We start from the raw sequence: 22448 nt of genomic DNA, 5'->3' as shown, positions 1-22448 counted from the left end.
GCAGGAAAATGAAACTAGGCCTCCGGCGAAGCCGGGGCCTAAATTTAAGCGGCGAGGCCGACAAGCAGGCACCATCGGCGCGGTTCTCAGGCAAAAGCTAGAGAATCCGCCGGAAAAGTTAAAACAATCACATACAGCATACTCTCCCCTTACAATAAAGAACCGGGACCCCCAACATAAACGTCTCAGGTACTTAGCTGCTGAGACGCAGGGCCATGTCCCTGGGGATGAGTGCTCCGGTCCAACAGAATCCTCAAGGGGCTGTGGATGTAGACCGGACTCCTGCCAGGCATGGAGACCGTGCTGGCTCCCACTTCAAGCCAGAGCCCAGAAGGGATGGTGAAGGAGTGCGGCATGTAAGGCTGCAGCCTTGTAAATCAACCTTAACAACACCGCCGACACAGTGGGGTGAGAAGGGACATGCCGGGAGTCCAGACATGGACCCGCTTTTCTTCCAACTCTTTCCAAAAGTCAAACAAATCAGATGAGAATGCATGTGTGGATGTATGCCTCCTGACACAAAGCAATAAAACTGGCTAGGACTGGCTACCAGGGGGTGTATAAGCTCAGAGGGAGGAGCTACACTTTTAAGTGTAGTACTTTGTGTGTCCTCAGGAGGCAGAAGCTAAACACCCATGGTATGGGTCTCCCAAAGGAACGATAAAGAAAAATGCTGTGTGCACACTTGCGATTTTTTTTTATACCTGCGGATTTAACCGCGGGGTTTCCGCTGCGAAATTAATAAGCATGTAACTTCTTTTCCACAGGTACCTGCGGTTTTTGCCATAGATAATGGTAAAAACCTGCAGGGACCAACCTGTGGAAAATCCACAGCAAATCCACACCAAACCGTGGCAAAACTGCATGCGGATTTCATTATGGCCTTGGTGCGTTTTTTTACCGCAGGTGTGGAATTCTTTCAGAGGGTCCAGTTTTTCCTTAAGAAAAAAGTCAATTTCTAGTGCGCACATGGCCTAAAAGGCAATCGAGGAATTTCTTGCACCACCCGAAGGACCAGAGGAGAGGACGCAACACACTGCCAACAAGGGGGGAGGAAGGTGTACAGGAAGACACAAAAACCCACAGCAAGAAAGCTAAAACACGTTCATGTAAGCTAGAGGGGAAGCTACAAATAAGCGGATCAAGAAAAACCTCCCAGAAACCTAAAAGACGTGAAAGGAATAGGTGCTGGGAAGGAAAACAAACCGACTCACTGCAGGAACGAAAATGGTGTTTACCCAATACCCTACACTGAAGGGTTAGATCTCCTAAACACAAGTTCACCTAGAGGTGTAGCCAGCAAGGGAGTGCAGTGGAAGGTGAAGATATAAAACCCAACCCGGAATGTGATAGGGGAGACCAAAAAATGGATTTTTGTGTACTCACCGTAAAATCGTTTTCTCTTAGCCATCATTGGGGGACCACTGAGGTTGCCTGGCCCGGCCAGGGGGTGTATACTGCAGAGGAGGAGCTATGCTTTTGCATCCACTTAGTGTCCTCCTATGGATAGGCAGCAAAACACCCATGGTTCTGTGTCCCCCAATGAGGCATCTGAGAAAGTGAGAAACACCTGGAGAGGAGTGAACCAAGAAGGGAGAACAAAGACAATAAGAACCATCAGCATTAGGACAGGGAAGAAAAGGCAATAGCCCAGAAGATAGAGAAAACGACCGTGCAACAAGAGGTCACCACTGGACAACTCCTTTAAGGACTAAAAAAATAAAGTGTATCAGAAAGGTGCAGAATTATTCAGTGGTGAAATGTTGCCTTATGTACAACAACAATTTTCTGCATAAAATATTATATAAAATAAGCAAGTAAGACCATTCCTAAAGGAAAAGCCACATGCAATGCTAAAGCGAAGGCCAGCGGACTCCCCTACCTACTGTCAGGTATCCATTGGCATCGATGTCAATCTTTTTAATGATGGATTTCAGTCTTTTCTGCTGCTCTTCTGGACTCAGCTCTGCAAAGTCTTCTGCTTCTTCCTTACAGGAAAACAAATGGCACAAGATTGCTTTAAGCAAACAGCGACCACATTTCCTAAAATAACCAAAATGTGCACGTCTGCAGCTAAGTCATTTTATGGGTAAAGACATAACAGCAGGTGACCAAGAAGAAAGGGCAGAAGGATTGGGTCAACGCTGACGAGCAGAATCGGATTAGACAGGGATTAGTTGTATTTGCCAGTAACTGTGGAGACGCATAGGTATGCATAGAAGCTGTATACACAAAACGGGAAAGTCTAAGTGCAGCTGTACACAAGGAGTGCTATGTCTGGAGGGACAACTCCTCCGTCATAAAGCAAGGTCTGACACTAAAAACCATAGTAAAGCTATGGAGACAAAGGGGACAAGCAAATACTTTTTTTTCTGGTCTGGTCTGGGGTATGCTAAACTTCTAAGATCTTGTCTGATGTACGATATAAGGGTCTGGCACTAAAGCCGATTAATTTAGAGGTCTGGTGTGTGGGGTTGAAATACTTTAGGGGTCTGAATTAAAGGATTATTCCCAATATTGTGACGTACACTCTGTACTCCACTATCTCCGGTACTCCCATGGAAAACTAGACCACCGCAACAGTCCAAGGGGGGACTATAAAATGGACCGTGATCAATGGAGTCCCACTGGTCTCACCCCCCACCCCCACCAAAACATTATCTCCTACCTATGGATCACTTATCTCTTTCAATGTTGGGGACGACCATTTATTTTAGGAGTGGTGTCTGAATTTATTTAAAGGGAATCTGTCAGCAGGTTTTTGCTATGTAATTTGAGAGCTGCATGGTGTAGGGACTGAGACCCTGATCCAGTGATGTGTCACTTACTGGGCTGTGTTGTTGTTGTTTCAATAAAATCAGTGTTTTATCAGCTGGAGATTATCACTACAGGACTAGGTGTCCTGTGCCTTTTTGTCCTGCCATTCTGAGTAACTCCACCCTGCCACTGATTAGTAGCTTTCGTCAATATACAGTGTACACAGACAGCTGCCAATCAGTGTTGTGAGCGGGGTTATACATGGCTCAGCATTCAGAGCACTGTCAGGTCTACAGCAGATAATGTGTGTATTTCATTTCCTCCCCTATATGAGTTGCTTCCAGCTAAGCATAGGTCACTTATGATTAAGGACTCCGTTGTTTTTACTTTCCCAGTCCGAAACGCGTAAAGTTTTGCCTATGCGCCTGTTGTAAATATGTTTCCTACTCCCGGTCTCTGATGATCTTTTAAATTTTTGAAATAAAGGATGGTTTTTTACTTTTAATCACGAGGATTTGTGCTGGATCCCTCCTTCCTTCGTCCTATTTCCTACAGCAGATAAAACTGTGATTCTATCAAAACTGCTGCACCCACTAAACTAAGTGACATCGCTGGAGTCAGGGTCACTGCACCTTCATCAGATGAGGTAGGAAAAATGGTAGACACTTTTCCTTCAAGTGGTGGGGTCTGTTCTCAGTATGTGACAGTTTTAAGCTGGGTCCACACAGTGATTTTGGCTGAGACACACATCGCACGGTCAAAAACACCCTACATTGCACTATAAGCGAATGAGACCACGTTGCGAGCAAGCATGAAAAAAAAAAAAGAAAAAAAAAAAATCAGCAAAAGTCCTGCAGATATCGATTTCTTCCAACGCACGTTTCGCAGTAACTTGACGATCACATTCCCTTACATTATAGTGAAATAACATGTGACAGTGCAATGTGTGTTGCCTCCAGCTTTAGGCGATTGCATTGATTTAGGGATCAAGATTAATTTGGGGGTCTGATTTGAGGTCTGGATTCATTTGGGGACCCTCATGTCTGAATTCATAAGTTTGGAGATGTAATTTCCCTTCTGGATCTGTAGATCCCATTCATTGAGGATTGGAGTCCGCTCTTGGGTTGGGCGCCTCACATCCCCGGATCCCTCTGCTGCTTCTGATCGCGGTGTTGTCCCAGGACACTTTGGTCATTTATGAGGTTATGCTGGAAGCTTTCACAGAAACCTATCCTCACCTTAAAGGGAACCTGTCAGCAGAAATTTCGTAATAAACCTAAAAGCTTCCACCTCTGCAGCTCCTAGGCTGCATTCTGGAAAGGTTCCTGTTGCTATTCTGCCCCCTTTGAGAACTAAATAGTTTATAAAGTCTTACTTTTTGTATGCAAATCTTTTTTTATGGTCACGGGGGCGGGCTGTCTTGCGTCCGTTAGTCGCCCTCCTGCCGCTTTACGCCGTCCCCCATTGCTCATTTCCATACTGAGGACACGCACAGTGCTCCCAAGGTCTCGCGCATGCGCCGTGCCACTCTCGCGGTACCGTGCACTGTGCACAGTGTGACCACTGGTGACGTGATTGCGCAGGTGTGAGATTATGGGCGGCGCTGTGATTGTCATCAGCAAGTACCCGCCCATAATCTCGTGCCCGCGCTTTCTCCCTCTGCCTCCACCGTTCTGCGCAAGCGCTGGCCAGATGAACCCACGTCACCTCTTACCCATGTTTCCCTGGAGCAGGAAGTAGATGGGAGGAGCGGAGCACACCACCGATCAACAGGGTTCATCTGGCCACCGCTTGCGCAGAACGGTGGAGGCAGAGGGGAAAGCGCGGGCACGAGATTATGGGTGGGTACTTGCTGATGACAATCACAGCTCTGCCCATAATCTCACGCCTGCCCAATCACGTCACCACCAGTAACACTGTGCACAGTACCACGAGAGTGGCACGGCGCATGCGCGAGACCTCGGGAGCACTGGGCGGCGTCCTCAGTATGGAAATGAGAGATGGGGGACGGCGTAAAGCGTCAGGAGGCGAATAACGGACGCAAGACAGCCCGCCCCAGTGTACAGGAAAAAATATTTGCATACAAAAAGTAAGACTTTATAAACTATTTATCTCAAAAGGGGCAGAATAGCAACAGGAACCTTTCCAGAATGCAGCCCAGGAGCTGCAGAGGGGGAAGCTTTTAGCTTTATTACGAAATTTCTGCTGACAGGTTCCCTTTAATCTATACGCTGAGCGCTTGGAGAAAGCGTGCAATGTGTACCTGATGAGAGCTGCTTTATCTCTCACTTACCTCTCCTCCCAGGAACATCTTCTGGTCATAGTCCGTGTTGTGCTCCCCGTTCTCATAGTGGCCATCATCGGGATTATTGGGGGATACGTGCAGGTGGGATGCACCGAGGGTCAGGCACACAGACAGGAGCAGCAGTAACGCCTCCATCTTCATCACTGATCAATGGAAAAACAGGAGCTTCATTATTAGAAATCTGCATCTACACACGAGGATCATTAACTATTTCCCTGCATCAACTTAGATGGATATTACCATGACTATCGCACAGCCTCGATGATTCCCTACAGGGGGAGAGATGCCAGACCACTCTTTAGTCCCCCTAGGGGACCTGAAGCTGTGATCACTGGTTTTATATACTGCAATGCCAGCGTATTATAAATCAACAATAGTCTTAATATACCGGACCTACTTGATTAAATTACCAGGAATGCATCACTCCTTATATATGATTCCAACAACCCCAACTAAGGGGACAAGATGCACAACAATTCCCATGTAAAAAATTATTTTATTAATGAAGCTTTAAAATACAATTTTAGGATTCCTCTAGAATACACAAAACGCACCCAATGCAGCAATGGTAATACAATGCGTTTTACATGGCGTATCAAATAATAAACTGTGCATGCAAGTTTATAGTATAAATTGCAATTATATCAACATGAATTATCTAATGGATAAGTTAAATAAATTCATTGAATATTAAATGTGTTACAGTTATCGTCACAATTTAATTAATTCCGCACTTGTTCCAGTTAAATGTCTATTATCTATAAACCTTTATTTTCTGGCTGCCAAAACGCGCGTCGGGACTAGGACACACACACCGATTTATGGGTTAGTAAACTTTATATACCAGTATATTTACAATAGTCGCTACTATCATCTAAGATCACTTGGATCTATTATACGTCTTCTAATTTTTATTGAGTCCACACAAACAGTGAATATCATCTTATGGTTATTATATACTGTTTCAGATAATATGATTCCAGTGATATTAAATATTCTATAGTTGACAATAAGGCTATTGTATTAGAAATTGAATATTTACTAACCATTATATAGCAGCTTTATTGAATAAAATTGAATATCTGGTTTTGGCAGACAGAAATTAAAGGTTTATAGATAATAGACATTTAACTGGTACCAGTACGGAATTAATTAAATTGTCAATAAAAATTAGAAGACCTATAATAGATCCAAGTGATCTTAGATGATAGTAGCGACTATTGTGAATATACTGGTATATAAAGTTTACTAGCCCATAAATCGGTGTGTGTGTCTTAGTCCCGACGCGCGTTTTGGCAGCCAGAAAATAAAGGTTTATAGATAATAGACATTTAACTGGAACGAGTATGGAATTAATTAAATTGTGATGATAACTATAACACATTTAATATTCAATGAATTTATTTAACTTATCCATTAGATAATAATTCATGTTGATATAATTGCAATTTATACTATAAACTCGCATACACAGTTTATTATTTGATATGCCATGTAGAACTCATTGTATTACCATTGCTGCATTGGGTGTGTTTTGTGTATTCTAGAGGGTTCCTTGTTTTTTATAAAATTGTATTTTAAAGCTTCATTAATAAAATATTTTTTTACATATATGGGAATTGTTGTGCATCTTGTCCCCTTAGTTGGGGTTGTTGGAATCAATGCCAGCATATTGCAGGATATCAGTAAAATCAGGCTATAGCAACCCAACAGCACACCGCAATTGTGTAATGCCTAAAGTGGCATCTAACGGGTAAACAGCAGAGATCGGAGCTCAGCTCTTGTCGCTGCTGTTTGACACAGATGTCAGCTCTATAACACAGCCGACATCCGCCGGGGATGTTGCGAACTCAGCTCTTGAGCCTGCATCCTGCAAGTGATGTACATGTCCACAAAATGTTGGAAAGTAGATAAATATTAAAAAATAAAATCTCAAATACTCTAGATTGAAAATAATCCTACTGTTGTGTGTACAGCTCCAATACAGAGTGACATATTGTACTGCATGCTACAGTAGCATGAAGGAAAATCATCCAGTAAACCGCTGGAGTTTCCCATTGACGTCCATTATACTCGGTACATGAGTCGAACCTGTCCGAGCGTCCGACTGCTCGTTACGAGTACAAAGCGCCCGAGCATGTTAGTGCCTGCTCATCATTACTGTTAATCTGACAGATGTAAGTGGCGCGTTAGGTTCTGCTCAAGGCACCTGGGTGACTCCGCAGCCATTATTTTGGCCCGGGGTCAGCACAGAGACCATCGGCACAACGCGACCGCTATAGCTCCCTCTTATAAGCAGATTGACGCGGCTGTTGCTTTTCACAGCGCCATCAGAGGGGTTAAATGTCTGCAATCTGTGCAAGCAACAATCGTGGGCATTACAGCAGGGCGTCAGCTGGCACAATCATAGCACTGAACATCTATGGTGGATGTCGTGAAAGGGGTTAATGACATGTCCTTCAAACTGTGCAATATACACTCCTCAACTTTGAAGATGCCACCATGGCCTGCAGCGTCTCCGGACTGGTCTCCCATCACATCTGGGACGTCATTGGTCGGCAATTGCAAAGGAAGCCGCCAGCAGCGGATCTTGATGATTTTGGGGCCCAAGTGCATTCAGCAGCAGAACCTCTCACACAACCAGTAATGACTAGTGATGAGCGAGTACTAAAAAGCTCGGGTGCTTGAGGCTCGGGCCGAGCATCCCAAGATACTCGTGTACTCGGCCCGAGCACCGAGCCCAATGTTATCCTATGGGAGACCCAAGTATTTTTGTGAAATGACCACCGGCAGCATGTAGAAACCATAAAACTGTAAATTAAAAAAAAAAAAGTGCGTGTGTGTGTAAGCGTGCATATATATATACACGCGGAGTGGAGTGCGGGAGGGGCCGTAGCCGAGCGGGGAAGTGTCGGGCTAAAGGCACGGTCATTCTGTGAGGGCCGGCCAATCACTGCAATTCCACAAGTAACAGGGCTGTGGCATTGCGGTCTGCCAGCCAATCCCTGCATGAGGGCTGGCTCTCAAAAGAGCGCCAACATGAAGACCACGAGTACAGCACGAGTATCGCGAAATTACTCGGTACCCGCCGAGTAGCCCGAGTACAGTGATACTCGTGCGAGTACCGAGTAGTGACAAGCATACTCGCTCATCACTAGTAATGACCTCATTGATAGCAGTCCATACTGGAGCAATCACAACGTTGTGAAAATGTTGTTTCCCTTTCTTCATCATTTGCAGCTCATTATCAGGGCTGTCCAACCTGTGATTTCCAGAATTCCACAACATTTCCTTCCTGGTGCTGCGATATCAATGTTGAGAAATTAATTTTCTCTTTACATTTTCACATTTCAAAATCGATGCTTGTGAATGGAATAAAATTCTCAGGATGCCAACCACTTCTTACCAAGCACGGCAGAGGAGCGGAGATAATGCACAATACTTTATACATTGCATGGAATTATTAATGGCCAGCACCGGGGATGAACGGGGGACCGCCCCGGCACCCGGGGGAGGCACGTGGGGCCTCCTTGACACCCAGGGGAGGCACATGGGGCCGCCCCGACACCCGGGGATGAACGGGAGGCAGCCCCGACACCCGGGGATGAACGAGGAGCCGCCCCGACACCCGGGGATGAACGAGGAGCCGCCCCGACACCCGGGGATGAACGAGGAGCCGCCCCGACACCCGGGGATGCACGTGGGGCCGCCCTGACACCTAGGGACGCAAAAAAAAAAAAATGGAAAGCGAGAGCTGCTGGGATTATAGGAGGAGAGGGTAAAAGTACAGCAAGAAGCCCGTGCACAAGGGGCGGACGAGCCATCACTGCACATATACACTTGGCGCACCAGGTAGGAGGGTCCCCCCTGATCCCTGGCCAGGGGTCCCCTGTGAGGTCACCTGTCCACGGAGGGGGCGCCAAGTCCGACCTCTTCTGTAATCATCATATAGATGAGGGACCACTACTCTCCTGTGCATGCAGCGTGTGCCCCCCTGGTGGAAACTACAAGTCCCAGCAGACCTCTGCTGTGCAGGTAGAATCACAGGCCTGAGATCATGGGAGACTGGAAGGCATAAGAACTGAGGAAACGAGTCGTTACCTATGGCAACCAATGAAATGAAAGGAAACTGACTGGTTCCCATGGACAACAACTCCCCTTCAGCAATCTGAGGCTCTCCAGTTAATGTGACACTACAAGTCCCAGCAGGGGGCCGCTATAGGTAAATAACAACAGAATGATGTAAGACTACAACTCCCAGGATGCCCCACGCTGCAGACACCACTGCATACAGTGCAGAGGAAACCGCCACACGTGACGCAACACTTATAGGATGGCGCTGCTCGGTGTCCCTACCGTCAGCCATAGCTCAGAAGACGGCAGACTCCCACTAATGCCCCCACATCAGGCTCCGGGCCACAGGCGCCATTACGCGCTACGTCACACGCCACGCCCACCTGTTTGCCACGGTGACGTCACGCTTGGTCGTGATTGGAAGGCGTAGTGTTGACGTAAAGCGCGTAGTGGGCGGGGTCTGACGTGCGGGCGCCTTTGCTTTCTTTGAGGGCAGTGTGTGGGCAGCGCGGTGTGGTCGGGGCTGACATTTCTCAGGGGACACCGGAGGCGTTTCCGTTTGATCTCCTCAGGTCTTTTAATTCGGTTTATAATGCCTTAAAGGAGTAAGAGCTGCCCTTTGATTGGATGAAATAAGCATGGGGAAATTCACACATAGCGGAAATGCTGCGGCTTTTTCTTTCAGATTTTTAAAAGATGTATGAATAGGTGTGCCAAAACCGAGGCAAAGCTAAACACATGAGTGTATACGCACTGCATAGGTGCACGTTCACACTGAGGCTCTGCACAGTATCAATTCTCCTGTCCCGTGTACTGGGTGTAATCCTCAGTACCGGTATTATTCTGTATATGGTAGATCACAAAGTAAGTACACCCCACACATTTTTATAAATACATCTTTTCATAGGACAAGCCCAGTTAGCCATTTTCCCTCCCAAGTGTCATGTGACTCATTAGTGTTAGAAGGTCTAAGGTGTGAATGGGGAGCAGGGGTGTTACATTTGGTGTTATCGCTCACACTCTCTCATACTGGTCACTGGACGTTCAACATGGCTCCTCATGGCAAAGAATTATCTGAGGATCTGAAAAAAGAATTGCTGCTCTATATAATGATAGCCGAGGTTTTTAGAAGATTGCCAGTACCCTGATAATGAGCTGCAGCTCGGTGGCCAAGACCATATAGCGGTATAACAAGACAGGATTCACTCAGACCAGATCTCGTCATGTTCGACCAAAAGAGTTGAGTGCATGTGATCAGCTTCATATCCAGAAAATAGATGTATGAGTGTTGCTAGCATTGCGCAGAGGTTACAGGGGTGTGGAGCCCACCTGTCAAGGCACAGACCATACAACATGCGCTACATCAAATTGGTCTGCATGGCTGTTGTCCCAGAAGGAAGCCTCTTAAAAGATGATGCACAAGAAAGCTGCAGTTTGCTAAAGACAAGCAGATTAAGGGCCTTGATTACTGGAATTGTGTCCTGGGGTCTGATGAGACCAAGGTAAACTTACTTGGTTGAGATGGTGTCAAGCGTGTGTGGCAGCAACCAGGTGAGGAGGACAAATACAAGTGTGTCCTGCCTACAGTTAGGCATGGTGGAGTAAGTGTCATAGTTTGGGGCTGCATGAGCACTGCCGTGCTTGGGGGGGGGGCTACAGTTCATTGAGGGAACCATGAATGTTAACATGATCTTTTCCCTTTGGAAACTGTGCCACAGGGCAGCATTCCAAAATGATAATGACACCAAACACCTCCAAGACGACCACCATCTTGGTAAAAAAAAACTGAGGGTAAAGCTGCTTGACTGGCCAATCGTCTACGGACCTAAACCCTATTGAGCCTCTGTGGGGCCTCCTCAAACAGTAGGTGGAGGAGCGCAAAGTCTCTAACATCCACCAGCTCCGTGGTGTCATCATGGAGGATGGAAGAGGATCCAGCAGCTCCTGTGAAGCTCTGGTGAACTCCATGCCAAAGGGAATTAAGGCAGTGCTTGGGTTGAATCTGGGCATTTTCACTTAGGGGTGTACTCAGTTTTGTTGCCAGCAGTTTAGACATTAATGTGTGTTGAGTTATTTGAGGGCACCAAATTTCCCCTGTTATACAAGCTGCACACTGACACTGTACATTGTATCACAGGGTCAGATCTTCAGTGTTGACCCATGAAAAGATATATTTACAGAACTGTGAGGAGTGGAGTGTAATGTATACACTGCACAGTACCACGTCTCCTGTGCTGTATACTGGGTGTGATCCTCAGTACCTAATTTATTCTGTATATACACTGCACAGAACACTTTGAGGATTCAGAACTCGTTTATTGAGTTATTTACACAGGCCAACAAAAAATAAGAGGAGCAGAACACTAAGGCAGCTTTCACATCAGCATTTTTCTGACAGACGTAAAAAAACCGCATCTGAGCGGATCCTTTCCAAATGCGTTGTAATTTCAATGCATTTTCTATGGAACTGCAGTAAGATGCGCTTCCATACATCATATAGCGGATCCGTTGATTTACATTTTTTTTTTACCTTGTTTCAAAAACGCTACTTGTTGCGTTTTTGAAGTACGTCCAAATACTGTGTAGCACCCCTGCGGTATCAGGTGCCACAAATGTAGCCCGTGGAAACCCAAACGCCAGAATATCCGTGCCAGTAAGTACACCAGCACCTTCAGGCCACATTCACAACCCCGACACTAACCTGGGAGACTGCCTAGCAACAGGTAAAAGGGGAGGGCACTGATTGGATAGTAGCCACCCAACCTGTAGGGAGAGGCCCAGTGAGGGGGAGGGGCCAGCTGTCAGTTGGGAAGCTGGCAGGAAGTGGTGTGCGGTCAGTTGAGGAGTAGTAGGAGTGTAGTGAGGAGTGAGTGAAGTGAAGGAGAGAGTAAAGTACAGAAACAGACCTGCAGGGACACCGGAGAGCTGTAAAAGGAGTGAGGGACTGTGGAGTACGGAACCAGGACTCAAGGCACCGTGGGTTACTTGTGGAAGCGTCAGATTCCAGGAACCACGGGACGCCTGTGGAAGTCCGGAACCAAGGCTTACAGGACTCAGCACAAGGCGGGGTGCAGATCCTAGGACAGCGGGACACTTTATGGTCAACTGTTAACTCTGCCGGGCGAGAAGATTTCCAGGGTCCATCGCCAACCCAAAAAGTCTGAAGCACAAGCAGCAAAGATGGCACCGGGGACTGAACCCCTTAAATAGTCCAGGGTGCCTGCATTAGAACCCAGACTGAAGAGAAGGGACTTCCAAGTAGCTCCAGGCCACGGAAGCCCAACCACAACAATTGTGCACGGAGGACAGCCGTGCCAGCTGGACCTGGGATTGAACAAGGGGAGCGGGTACACCTGGAACCGGCACCCGTGGGTCCAGTACCAAAAGTAAACCAGGCAGGTTAAACTGCAACACTGGTGTGGACTGTTTCCTTGACGGCATGCACTCACATATACTGTTTCCCCACTACAACCACCATCATTCACTGCTGCGGCCTGTCCCTGCTTTCGGAGGGCTCTAACCATCCAGGCTGCATCACTCCATCAGCTCGAGCAGAAACCTGCAGCGGCGGCCCTACATAACTTGGCCGCACACCACAAGTGGCGTAGTCAACAAACACTTTTATTATTTTCTTTTATTTTTACCAAAAAAAACCCCCTTTTTCTTTCCTGAGGGACGGCACCCCAAGGGCCACGGTACCGGACCGCTACCACGACTGACCCCACCGAGCACTACAGAGCCCTGGACCGAGTACCCCACAGCCCTGGGGTGTCACAACTGCATGTCACTGAATCCTGTCTGTAGCGCACGCAACCGCATGTGAACGATGGTATGAGGATCGACAGGATCCTGTTCTACTGAGCATGCCCAGAAACCAGCCTGGCGTCATCACAGAGAGTCTATCTCTCTCGCAAGTGAAAGGATCCGGTAAAATGACACTTGCGCCTGCATGCATTCAACACTAAATCAACAGGATCCAGTCACATGCGGTTTCGTGTTTTTTAACGTCCATCAAAAAAAACGCTGATGTGAAATCAGCTAAGGCCCACTTCAGAAGTCTGTGCAAAAAACAAATGTTTTGTATGGTCCATTGTGGAGCTCCATGGGCCATCCATGTATGTGTCATCAGTATGCTCTCTGTGTGACATTTGGATAGCACATGGACAGCATGAGCTGGCATCCTTACTTGTCTCCGATGCTGCTGTCACATTTGTTTCCGAGTCCACAGTCAGAACACAGAACAGGGCAATATCAGATCCATGCTCCACCATTCAGTCTGGGTAGGAACTTCAGTCCTAGAAAGGACCTTCAAGTCACATGGCATACTCAGCACAAACCGTGTGCGCTGCCTTTCTGGCCACCAAGAGTCTAAATTAGTTTTTTGGGTCTTTATGACTGAAGGCCATTTAGAGTGTGTGGGGTGGAGAACAAGGTAAATGTCTATCAATTTTGGACCATTTGTCAGTTGTTCAAGTAGGCAAAATATCCAGCGGATCTGTTATGATTCAGGGACCAAGGAGGATCAAAAAATGCGGAATCCCAAATGGTAACAGAGTGGCTGGAACCTTAACGGATTGCAGACCTAATCCTGACACACAACTAGAAGTAGCCGTAGGACGAGCCTACGATGACCTAGTCAACTCGACACAGCCGGAGAACTAAATATTATTCTCACAGATAGAGATATAAGAAAGCTAATCTGCCTCGGAGCAGTCCCCAAAGATAGATAGATATCCCTCCACATGTAAAGGCTACTGTGATATAGAAAAACACAATACAAAGCTAGAAAAGACAGATTCAGCAAAGTTGAGTGTTATGATCCGGAACCATGGAAGACCACCACAAATCATTGGCAAAAAGGTGACAAGAGCATTGGCAACTAATCTGGCCGCCATCCCCTTACTAACCAACACAACTAGAAGTAGCCGAGGGGTGAACTAACATCCTGTGCACCGCGAACCCAGCCGGAGAACTAACTATCCTAAAGGTAGGAAAGATGAATAACTCTCTGCCTCAGAAAATAGACAAGAATAGCAAGCCCCCCACATTCAAAGACTGCGGTGATATAGGAAAAACACAATACACAGGTAGATGACAGGATTAGCAAAAGGTGAGACCCCGCTGACTAAAATAGGAAAGGACAGGAAAGGGACTGATGGTAGCCAGAGAAAAACCCTGCAAAATACCAACTTCCTGATAGTACAAAAAAGGCCCTCAGATCGCTCGATCTGAACTCCGTCCTATACCAGGTGCCCTTGTCATACCAATGAACAGAAAACAAGAATTATAACAAATTCAACAAGCCATAAACACATGGACCCAAAGGAGCAATACTGCACACAGAACTGCAGGGAGTTCCTCAACAATCCACTGAGGGGGAAAATCCCTGGAAGGAAATAAACTGAAACCAACCACAACAAATGACAAACCCAGATAAGCAAAGAACCAGACAATAAATAAAGAGCAAGAACTTATCTGGAGTGGATGTGGTGTAGAGCAGGATTAAGCAGGTTAGAGATACAAAGAACAACTGACATCCGGCAACAGCCTGCAATCAGACCAGGACTTAAATAAGCAGAGCGTTAGGAAAGGAAACACCCACTGCACAACACAACTGGTCTCTGTCCAAACCCTTCCTGGCCACCAGAGGGAGCCTCCCAGCAGCCAAGACACAACTAACATTCACAACAGTACCCCACCCTTGAGGAGGGGTCACCGAACCCTCACCTACGCCACCGGGTCGCTCGGGATGAGCATGATGGAAGGCGCGAACCAACCTGTCCGCATGAATGTCAGAAGCCACAACCCAAGAGTTATCCTCCTGCCCATAGCCCTTCCATTTCACAAGGTACTGAAGCTGACGCCTACTGCGACGGGAATCCAGAATTTTTTCAACCTCATACTCCAGATCCCCTTGTACCAAAACAGGGTCAGGAGGCGCTGCTGCAGGAACTGCCGGCTCCACATGTTTCTTCAACAAGGACTTATGGAAGACATTGTGAATCTTAAATGATGCAGGCAGAGTCAAACGGAAAGATACAGGATTAATAATCTCCGAAATCTTATAAGGTCCAATAAATCTGGTCTTAAATTTAGGAGACGGAACTCTCATAGGAATATTTTTAGAGGACAACCACACCATGTCCCCTACTTTAAACCGGGGACCAACAGTCCGACGCCGGTTGGCAAACTTTTGGGCACATTCTTGGGACTGAAACAATTTATCCACTACCTGCCCCCAAATCTGCTGCATTCTGTTGACCACCGAATCCACCCCCGGACAGTCAGACGCCTCAAGCTGCCCTGAAAGGAACCTAGGGTGATACCCAATATTGCAGAAAAAGGGGGACACCAACGTGGTAGAGCTAGCTCTATTGTTAAGGGCAAATTCAGCCAAAGGCAAAAACGAAACCCAGTCATCCTGATCCGCAGAAACAAAACACCGTAAATAGGTCTCCAGGGTCTGGTTAGCCCTTTCAATACAAATAGAAATGCCTGGCTCACTAAAAAAGGGGAGGTTTTTAGGTGCTCGGAAAAAATAAGTCCAGAAATTGCAAACAATCCGGCACACTCAATAAAGTAATTTCCAAAGGGAATATTTCGTTTGAATGATTTTATTGTTCTTGTGAGGATATCAAGAAAAGGTATATGTACAAGTCCGACGTTTCGACCAAAACATATGGTCTTTTTCAAGGACTATGAAATAGAAAATAATGTGTCAATCAAGACAATTTACATACAATGAAATACAATTGAAACATCTAGTTACATAAAGAACTAGCACAAGAAAAAATAAATAATTATCCCAAAGCCACTTAGCCTTCCACTTCACATGCCGAGTGTGGCGCCTGATGCGCATGCGCCGCCTGTCAGGGGCGGCGCGTGCGCACTATGCGCTCCACTTGGCATACACCTCCCTGAGGTGACGCTTGGTCCTGCCTGCCGCGCATGCGCCCTCTGGATACCACGGAGGTCGCGTGCGCGTCATGCGCTCCAAGCCTCGCTTCTGACACCGGTCAGTATCACACATGCTGCACGCCGGCTGCCTCATTAGCTCCAGTATATATAACTCACATGCGGCGGATCACCAGTCACCTCCTGACACCTTTGGGCATCACATTCACCAGGACAGATACAAGGTATGTTTTTTTAGGCCAGGTTTCCCCGTTTCTTGTGTATTCTTACACACTAAACCCCTATTAATTTATTTATATAACAGGCCTCACCCTACATCTAGGATTTTTCCTATTATCTCACTCTGTGGGTAAGCATTTTAATACTCTTACCTGTGTTGAATTGTCTGATTCATGCCCTAATACTATGTCCTATTTACATTTAAGGTGCCCTATTGTACCTATACAATTGAATATCATTCAGCCCTTAACAGGTGCCGTATATATGCAAGCATTTTACAGGTGATCATTTTTTACCCATGCCAGTTATGCAAATACTATTACCTACTGATGTGTCTTTTGGTAATATGACAGCTATTTATGTTGTAATCTCTCCTTATACGTTCCAGACCATGAGCTATAGGCATGTTTGACCTGTTGATCTGATGCAATTAAGTTGCTGTTTACTTTTGGCATACACTGTAAAGCTGTGAGGAATATTATTTTCTTCCGTCCTGGATGGTCAGACGACCATGTACGTACATTGCTGCACTTTATATGACAACACTTAGCGTATTGCTCATGTTGCCCATACATATATATGCCTCATAGCTAATCTCTATGTCATTGATTACACAGCTTCTTGTTAGAATTCAAACCCAGTAAAGAGGACGCTAGTCATCTTATCTACCTATGTGAGGGTATTAAGGTAACTACAATTATTCCCCATAGTGACGTTCTCACTTGATGACTTATATGAATTGATTTCCTCTTTCATATATTTAATCATATTCTCATATGATCACTGACTTATCCTTCTTTTGGTCTTAGGCTATAAGAATAACATATTAAATACATGCCAGTGAATATTCTATGTGATACTCATCATACCATTAACCTCTGAGGTTTGTGTTACCTAAAAAAATTTTTCCTCTGTCAATTCTTCTGTTTTATCTTTTTCTTATTTCCCTTTATTGGAAATTTGATGTACATTGTTGTAATGAAATATTACCACTATTTTCACATGAGCAATTAGTTCTTGTGGAGAAACTCACATGTAATCCCTGTTTTCTTTTGGGATAATTATTTATTTTTTCTTGTGTTAGTTCTTTATGTAACTAGATGTTTCAATTGTATTTCATTGTATGTAAATTGTCTTGATTGACACATTGTTTTCTATTTCATAGTCCTTGAAAAAGACCATATGTTTTGGTCGAAACGTCGGACTTGTACATATACCTTTTCTTGATATCCTCACAAGAACAATAAAATCATTCAAACGAAATATTCCCTTTGGAAATTACTTTATTGAGTGTGCCGGATTGTTTGCAATTTCTGGACTTATTTTTTCCGAGCACCTAAAAACCTCCCCTTTTTTAGTGAGCCAGGCATTTCTATTTGTATTGGACTATTTTTTTGTCCTGGGCTCCTACCCTTCATCAATTTTTACCAATGTCATTTACCACGTTCTCATATAATACAGAGGAAGTCACGAATATTCTTTCGAAAGTCAACATACCCAACACATTTCTATCTGTACCATCTGAAGAGATCAGATCACGTGACTACGAGAAAGAACTTAGAAAACATAAGGCATTGAGCCTACACTGCACAACCCTCGCAGAATATCATAAAGTTCAAAGAATCCCTAGAGGACTAAGAGTGCAACTGCGACCAACCCTATTTGTGGATAATCAAGAGTATTGCCAGAAGTATGAAAGTATCCTTAATAAATGTTCCATGGATGTTATTATACTGACCATAGAATATTTACATAAAGAAATAGAGGATAGCAATTTCAAAATTGCTTCCATAGAGGAACAATTAACAAATACGCTTTCTAGCACAGAGTGGGACAAGATTAGGACCAAGACCAAAGAAACCATTGAGGAGTTTCAGAAAACTCTCCAAACAAGAAAGAGAACAAAATTTATTAGAGATCAAGAGGACTATAACAACAACCGTGTGTACAGATGGCGCTCTACAGAGGACTCATCCAGATACCGTACCAGATCAAACCGCTTTTCCAATTCATCTGGTTCAGATTCAGAACAATATCAAGCTCACTCAAGTCATTTTTTAGGACCCAGACAAGGCCCAAAAGGAAGACGAGGCGCAGTAAGAGGAGGCACCACGGGGACATCAACACCCTATCAAGTTCAGACACGTTCTCAGGTACGATGAGTTTAGTTTACAACATATCATCGTGTAATTTATCACCTTTGGAAATTAGGGTATTACAAAAGGGTTTGTCATTTTGTCCAACTCCCAGATTTGACACATTCTCATTAGACCAGGAATTACAACGGTTCTTCAGAACCTTGCGACTTAGGGCACATTTCATGAATAAAGAGAATACACTATTGTCACAAACCACCACTACACAAGGTTTTACATTACATGGTCTGAATTTAAGAATCCCGAGTTCGTTCAATCCACCAAAAACGTATCATCCTATCGAAACATACATCTCCCTTGTCTCCAATGATATTCAAAAAACATTGAAATCCGTAGAACAGGGCGATCTTAGAGTTAAAAACAATATGACAGCTGATGAAAATAGGGCCTTACAGAATTTGAAAAATAATAAAAACATTGTAATTAAACCGGCCGATAAAGGTGGGGCAGTTGTCGTCATGGATAAAACATATTATATGTATGAAATTAACAGACAACTGGGTGATCTGTCCACATACCAACCAATTCCTAGAGATCCCACATCCCGTATCATGACCCTAATTAGAGAAACAGTGGACTTTCATTCTAAACAACAAACTATCGATAATAAATTGGCAGAATTTTTGATCAAAACTCATCCCATTGTTCCGGTCTTTTACATACTACCAAAAATTCATAAAAACTTAAACACACCTCCTGGCCGCCCAATAGTCGCCTCAACTGACTCGATTCTATCTCCATTAGCCATCACCGTAGAAAAAATCTTGACGCCCCTCATCCCACAGATCCCAGCTTACATCAAGGATACTTCCGACTTCTTGTTTCATTTACGTGAATTAGGCACAATTCCACCTGACACACTTCTGGCAACAATCGACGTAAATAGTCTATACACAAGCATAGAGCACCAAGATGGACTGTTGGCAACCACTTGGTTACTTGATAAATATAGCTCATATTCCCCCACGCAAAAGTCCTTGTGTATTGACTTGTTAAGATTGGTACTGGAGAATAATTTTTTTATGTTTCAAGATAAGTTTTTTCTCCAGAAACGGGGAACAGCTATGGGGTCTAATTTGGCACCACCCTATGCTAATGCTTACATGGCTCATTTTGAGGAGTCACATGTGTTCTGCCATCCACTTTGGGTTGCAAACATCATCTCATGGAAAAGATACATAGATGACGTTTTTATCCTATGGGGAGGGGATCTAGAGTCCTTTAATCTTTTCTTCAGAGATTTGAATACCATTAGACCTGGATTAACCTTCACGATGCATCATGATAGAGATAAGATCAATTTTCTGGACACGATGGTGTCAGTATCCCAGGATGGCCACATTAGTACAGACCTATACGTAAAACCAACGGATAGGAATAATCTTTTACATTTTTCTAGTTGCCATCCTCCACACACCAAGAAGTCATTACCAGTTTCACAACATACACGGGTACATAGAATTGTATCGGACCCACGACAACGTGAAATAAGGCAGCATGACATGGCCCAGAAATTTATGGATAGGGGATACCCAAGTGATGTAGCTAACAACCGTATGACCCTTAGGCCAGCCAGTAGTCAGGATCTGTCCCCTAGGGTGGCTTGTGTAAGCACTTACCATCCATATTCACCTTTGATCAGAAACACCATTCTTAAACACTGGCCCCTGTTGGAAAAAGCCTACCCTTTGATTAAGGAATTTTCCATACCACCTTTGTTCTGCAATAAAAGGCCAAGGAATTTAAGGGACAACCTGGTACGGGCAGATTTGGGATCAGAAAAGATCCTCCCCCGTCAAACCTTTCTTGCAACCCCCAAAAAAGGCAATTTCCCTTGCCTTAGATGCTTACAATGTAACAATATGACACGTGGTGATTCCTTCACTCATCCCCTTTCTGGAAAGAGTTTTCCCATTCATGATTTTTTCACATGCGATTCATCCTTTGTAGTATATCTGATCAAATGCCCGTGCGGTCTCGGATATGTTGGAGAGACGACCCAGCATATCCGAGACCGCATTAGCAAACACAAATCGACTATTCGTTGCCAACAGACCTTACTCCCTATTCCCTTTCATTTTGTCACACATAATCATTCTGTAGCCCAACTCCGTTATCAGATTATAGAGCATATCCCCCCTTTAAGACGTGGGGGCAATAGGATACAAAAACTTAAACACAGGGAAGCATACTGGATTCACACTTTACAGACTCTAGGGCCTAGAGGATTAAATAGGGAATATGAGACCTTTCATTGAAACATGATATATTATTTGTTCATGTTATATTATTTGTTCATGTTATATGGCGTTGCTTGATTTGTCCTCACTTACCTTGTTCCATTTTTCAGATTAATGACTTCCTCCTCTAATAGATGCCTTTCATGACCAGTAATTATTATATTACCTATATCATTTGCATTATGTCAAGCTGATATATTGCCAAACACATATCATGAACGTATGCATAATATTATGTTTTCATTTATCTTATTTCTCCTTCCCTAGGCACATCCCTCCTGATCCCACCTCTTCATGCTACGCATCACAAGCACGCGGTTTCTCCTGTCCCTGATGTCGCATGTAATGGCTACATAATTTCTTGTAATGTTTCACATTGGTCTACTTACAATGATGGTTTACTTTTGCGCATGCGCTACCAAATATCTGGTGACGCATGCATGAGACTTATTCCATTCACTTCTCTCATTCACTGTTCCTATCTACACACACGCCGGGGGTGAGTTGCCTTCTGCGCACGCGCCGCCCGACAATAGGACTGGGCCTGCGCGTGACGCACTCATCCCCTTCCTTCCACTTAGCCTTCCACTTCACATGCCGAGTGTGGCGCCTGATGCGCATGCGCCGCCTGTCAGGGGCGGCGCGTGCGCACTATGCGCTCCACTTGGCATACACCTCCCTGAGGTGACGCTTGGTCCTGCCTGCCGCGCATGCGCCCTCTGGATACCACGGAGGTCGCGTGCGCGTCATGCGCTCCAAGCCTCGCTTCTGACACCGGTCAGTATCACACATGCTGCACGCCGGCTGCCTCATTAGCTCCAGTATATATAACTCACATGCGGCGGATCACCAGTCACCTCCTGACACCTTTGGGCATCACATTCACCAGGACAGATACAAGGTATGTTTTTTTAGGCCAGGTTTCCCCGTTTCTTGTGTATTCTTACACACTAAACCCCTATTAATTTATTTATATAACAGGCCTCACCCTACATCTAGGATTTTTCCTATTATCTCACTCTGTGGGTAAGCATTTTAACACTCTTACCTGTGTTGAATTGTCTGATTCATGCCCTAATACTATGTCCTATTTACATTTAAGGTGCCCTATTGTACCTATACAATTGAATATCATTCAGCCCTTAACAGGTGCCGTATATATGCAAGCATTTTACAGGTGATCATTTTTTACCCATGCCAGTTATGCAAATACTATTACCTACTGATGTGTCTTTTGGTAATATGACAGCTATTTATGTTGTAATCTCTCCTTATACGTTCCAGACCATGAGCTATAGGCATGTTTGACCTGTGGATCTGATGCAATTAAGTTGCTGTTTACTTTTGGCATACACTGTAAAGCTGTGAGGAATATTATTTTCTTCCGTCCTGGATGGTCAGACGACCATGTACGTACATTGCTGCACTTTATATGACAACACTTAGCGTATTGCTCATGTTGCCCATACATATATATGCCTCATAGCTAATCTCTATGTCATTGATTACACAGCTTCTTGTTAGAATTCAAACCCAGTAAAGAGGACGCTAGTCATCTTATCTACCTATGTGAGGGTATTAAGGTAACTACAATTATTCCCCATAGTGACGTTCTCACTTGATGACTTATATGAATTGATTTCCTCTTTCATATATTTAATCATATTCTCATATGATCACTGACTTATCCTTCTTTTGGTCTTAGGCTATAAGAATAACATATTAAATACATGCCAGTGAATATTCTATGTGATACTCATCATACCATTAACCTCTGAGGTT

General features: G+C 44.8%; 1 protein-coding gene across 3 annotated transcripts in view; it reads right to left on the bottom strand.

Moving 5' to 3' along the window:
- Window positions 1-9561, bottom strand: part of RCN2 (reticulocalbin 2) — a 29562-nt gene extending 20001 nt beyond the window's left edge. For 2 of the 3 annotated variants that reach the window (XM_075327162.1, XM_075327163.1), the window contains exons 1-3: window positions 9419-9513; window positions 5051-5205; window positions 1883-1988 (exon numbers count right to left, since the gene is read on the bottom strand). In XM_075327162.1, coding sequence (XP_075183277.1) covers window positions 1883-1988; window positions 5051-5205; window positions 9419-9428 — 271 coding nt within the window. In that variant the 5' untranslated portion in view covers window positions 9429-9513. The other variant, XM_075327164.1, reaches the window with a different exon arrangement.
- Window positions 9562-22448: the final 12887 nt, after the last annotated feature.

Source organism: Anomaloglossus baeobatrachus, chromosome 11 (genome assembly GCF_048569485.1).
Source record: "Anomaloglossus baeobatrachus isolate aAnoBae1 chromosome 11, aAnoBae1.hap1, whole genome shotgun sequence".
NCBI classification, from domain to species: Eukaryota; Metazoa; Chordata; class Amphibia; order Anura; family Aromobatidae; genus Anomaloglossus; species Anomaloglossus baeobatrachus.
The sequence above is the reverse complement of the archived record's forward strand: the minus strand, read 5'-3'. Positions and strand labels throughout refer to the sequence as shown.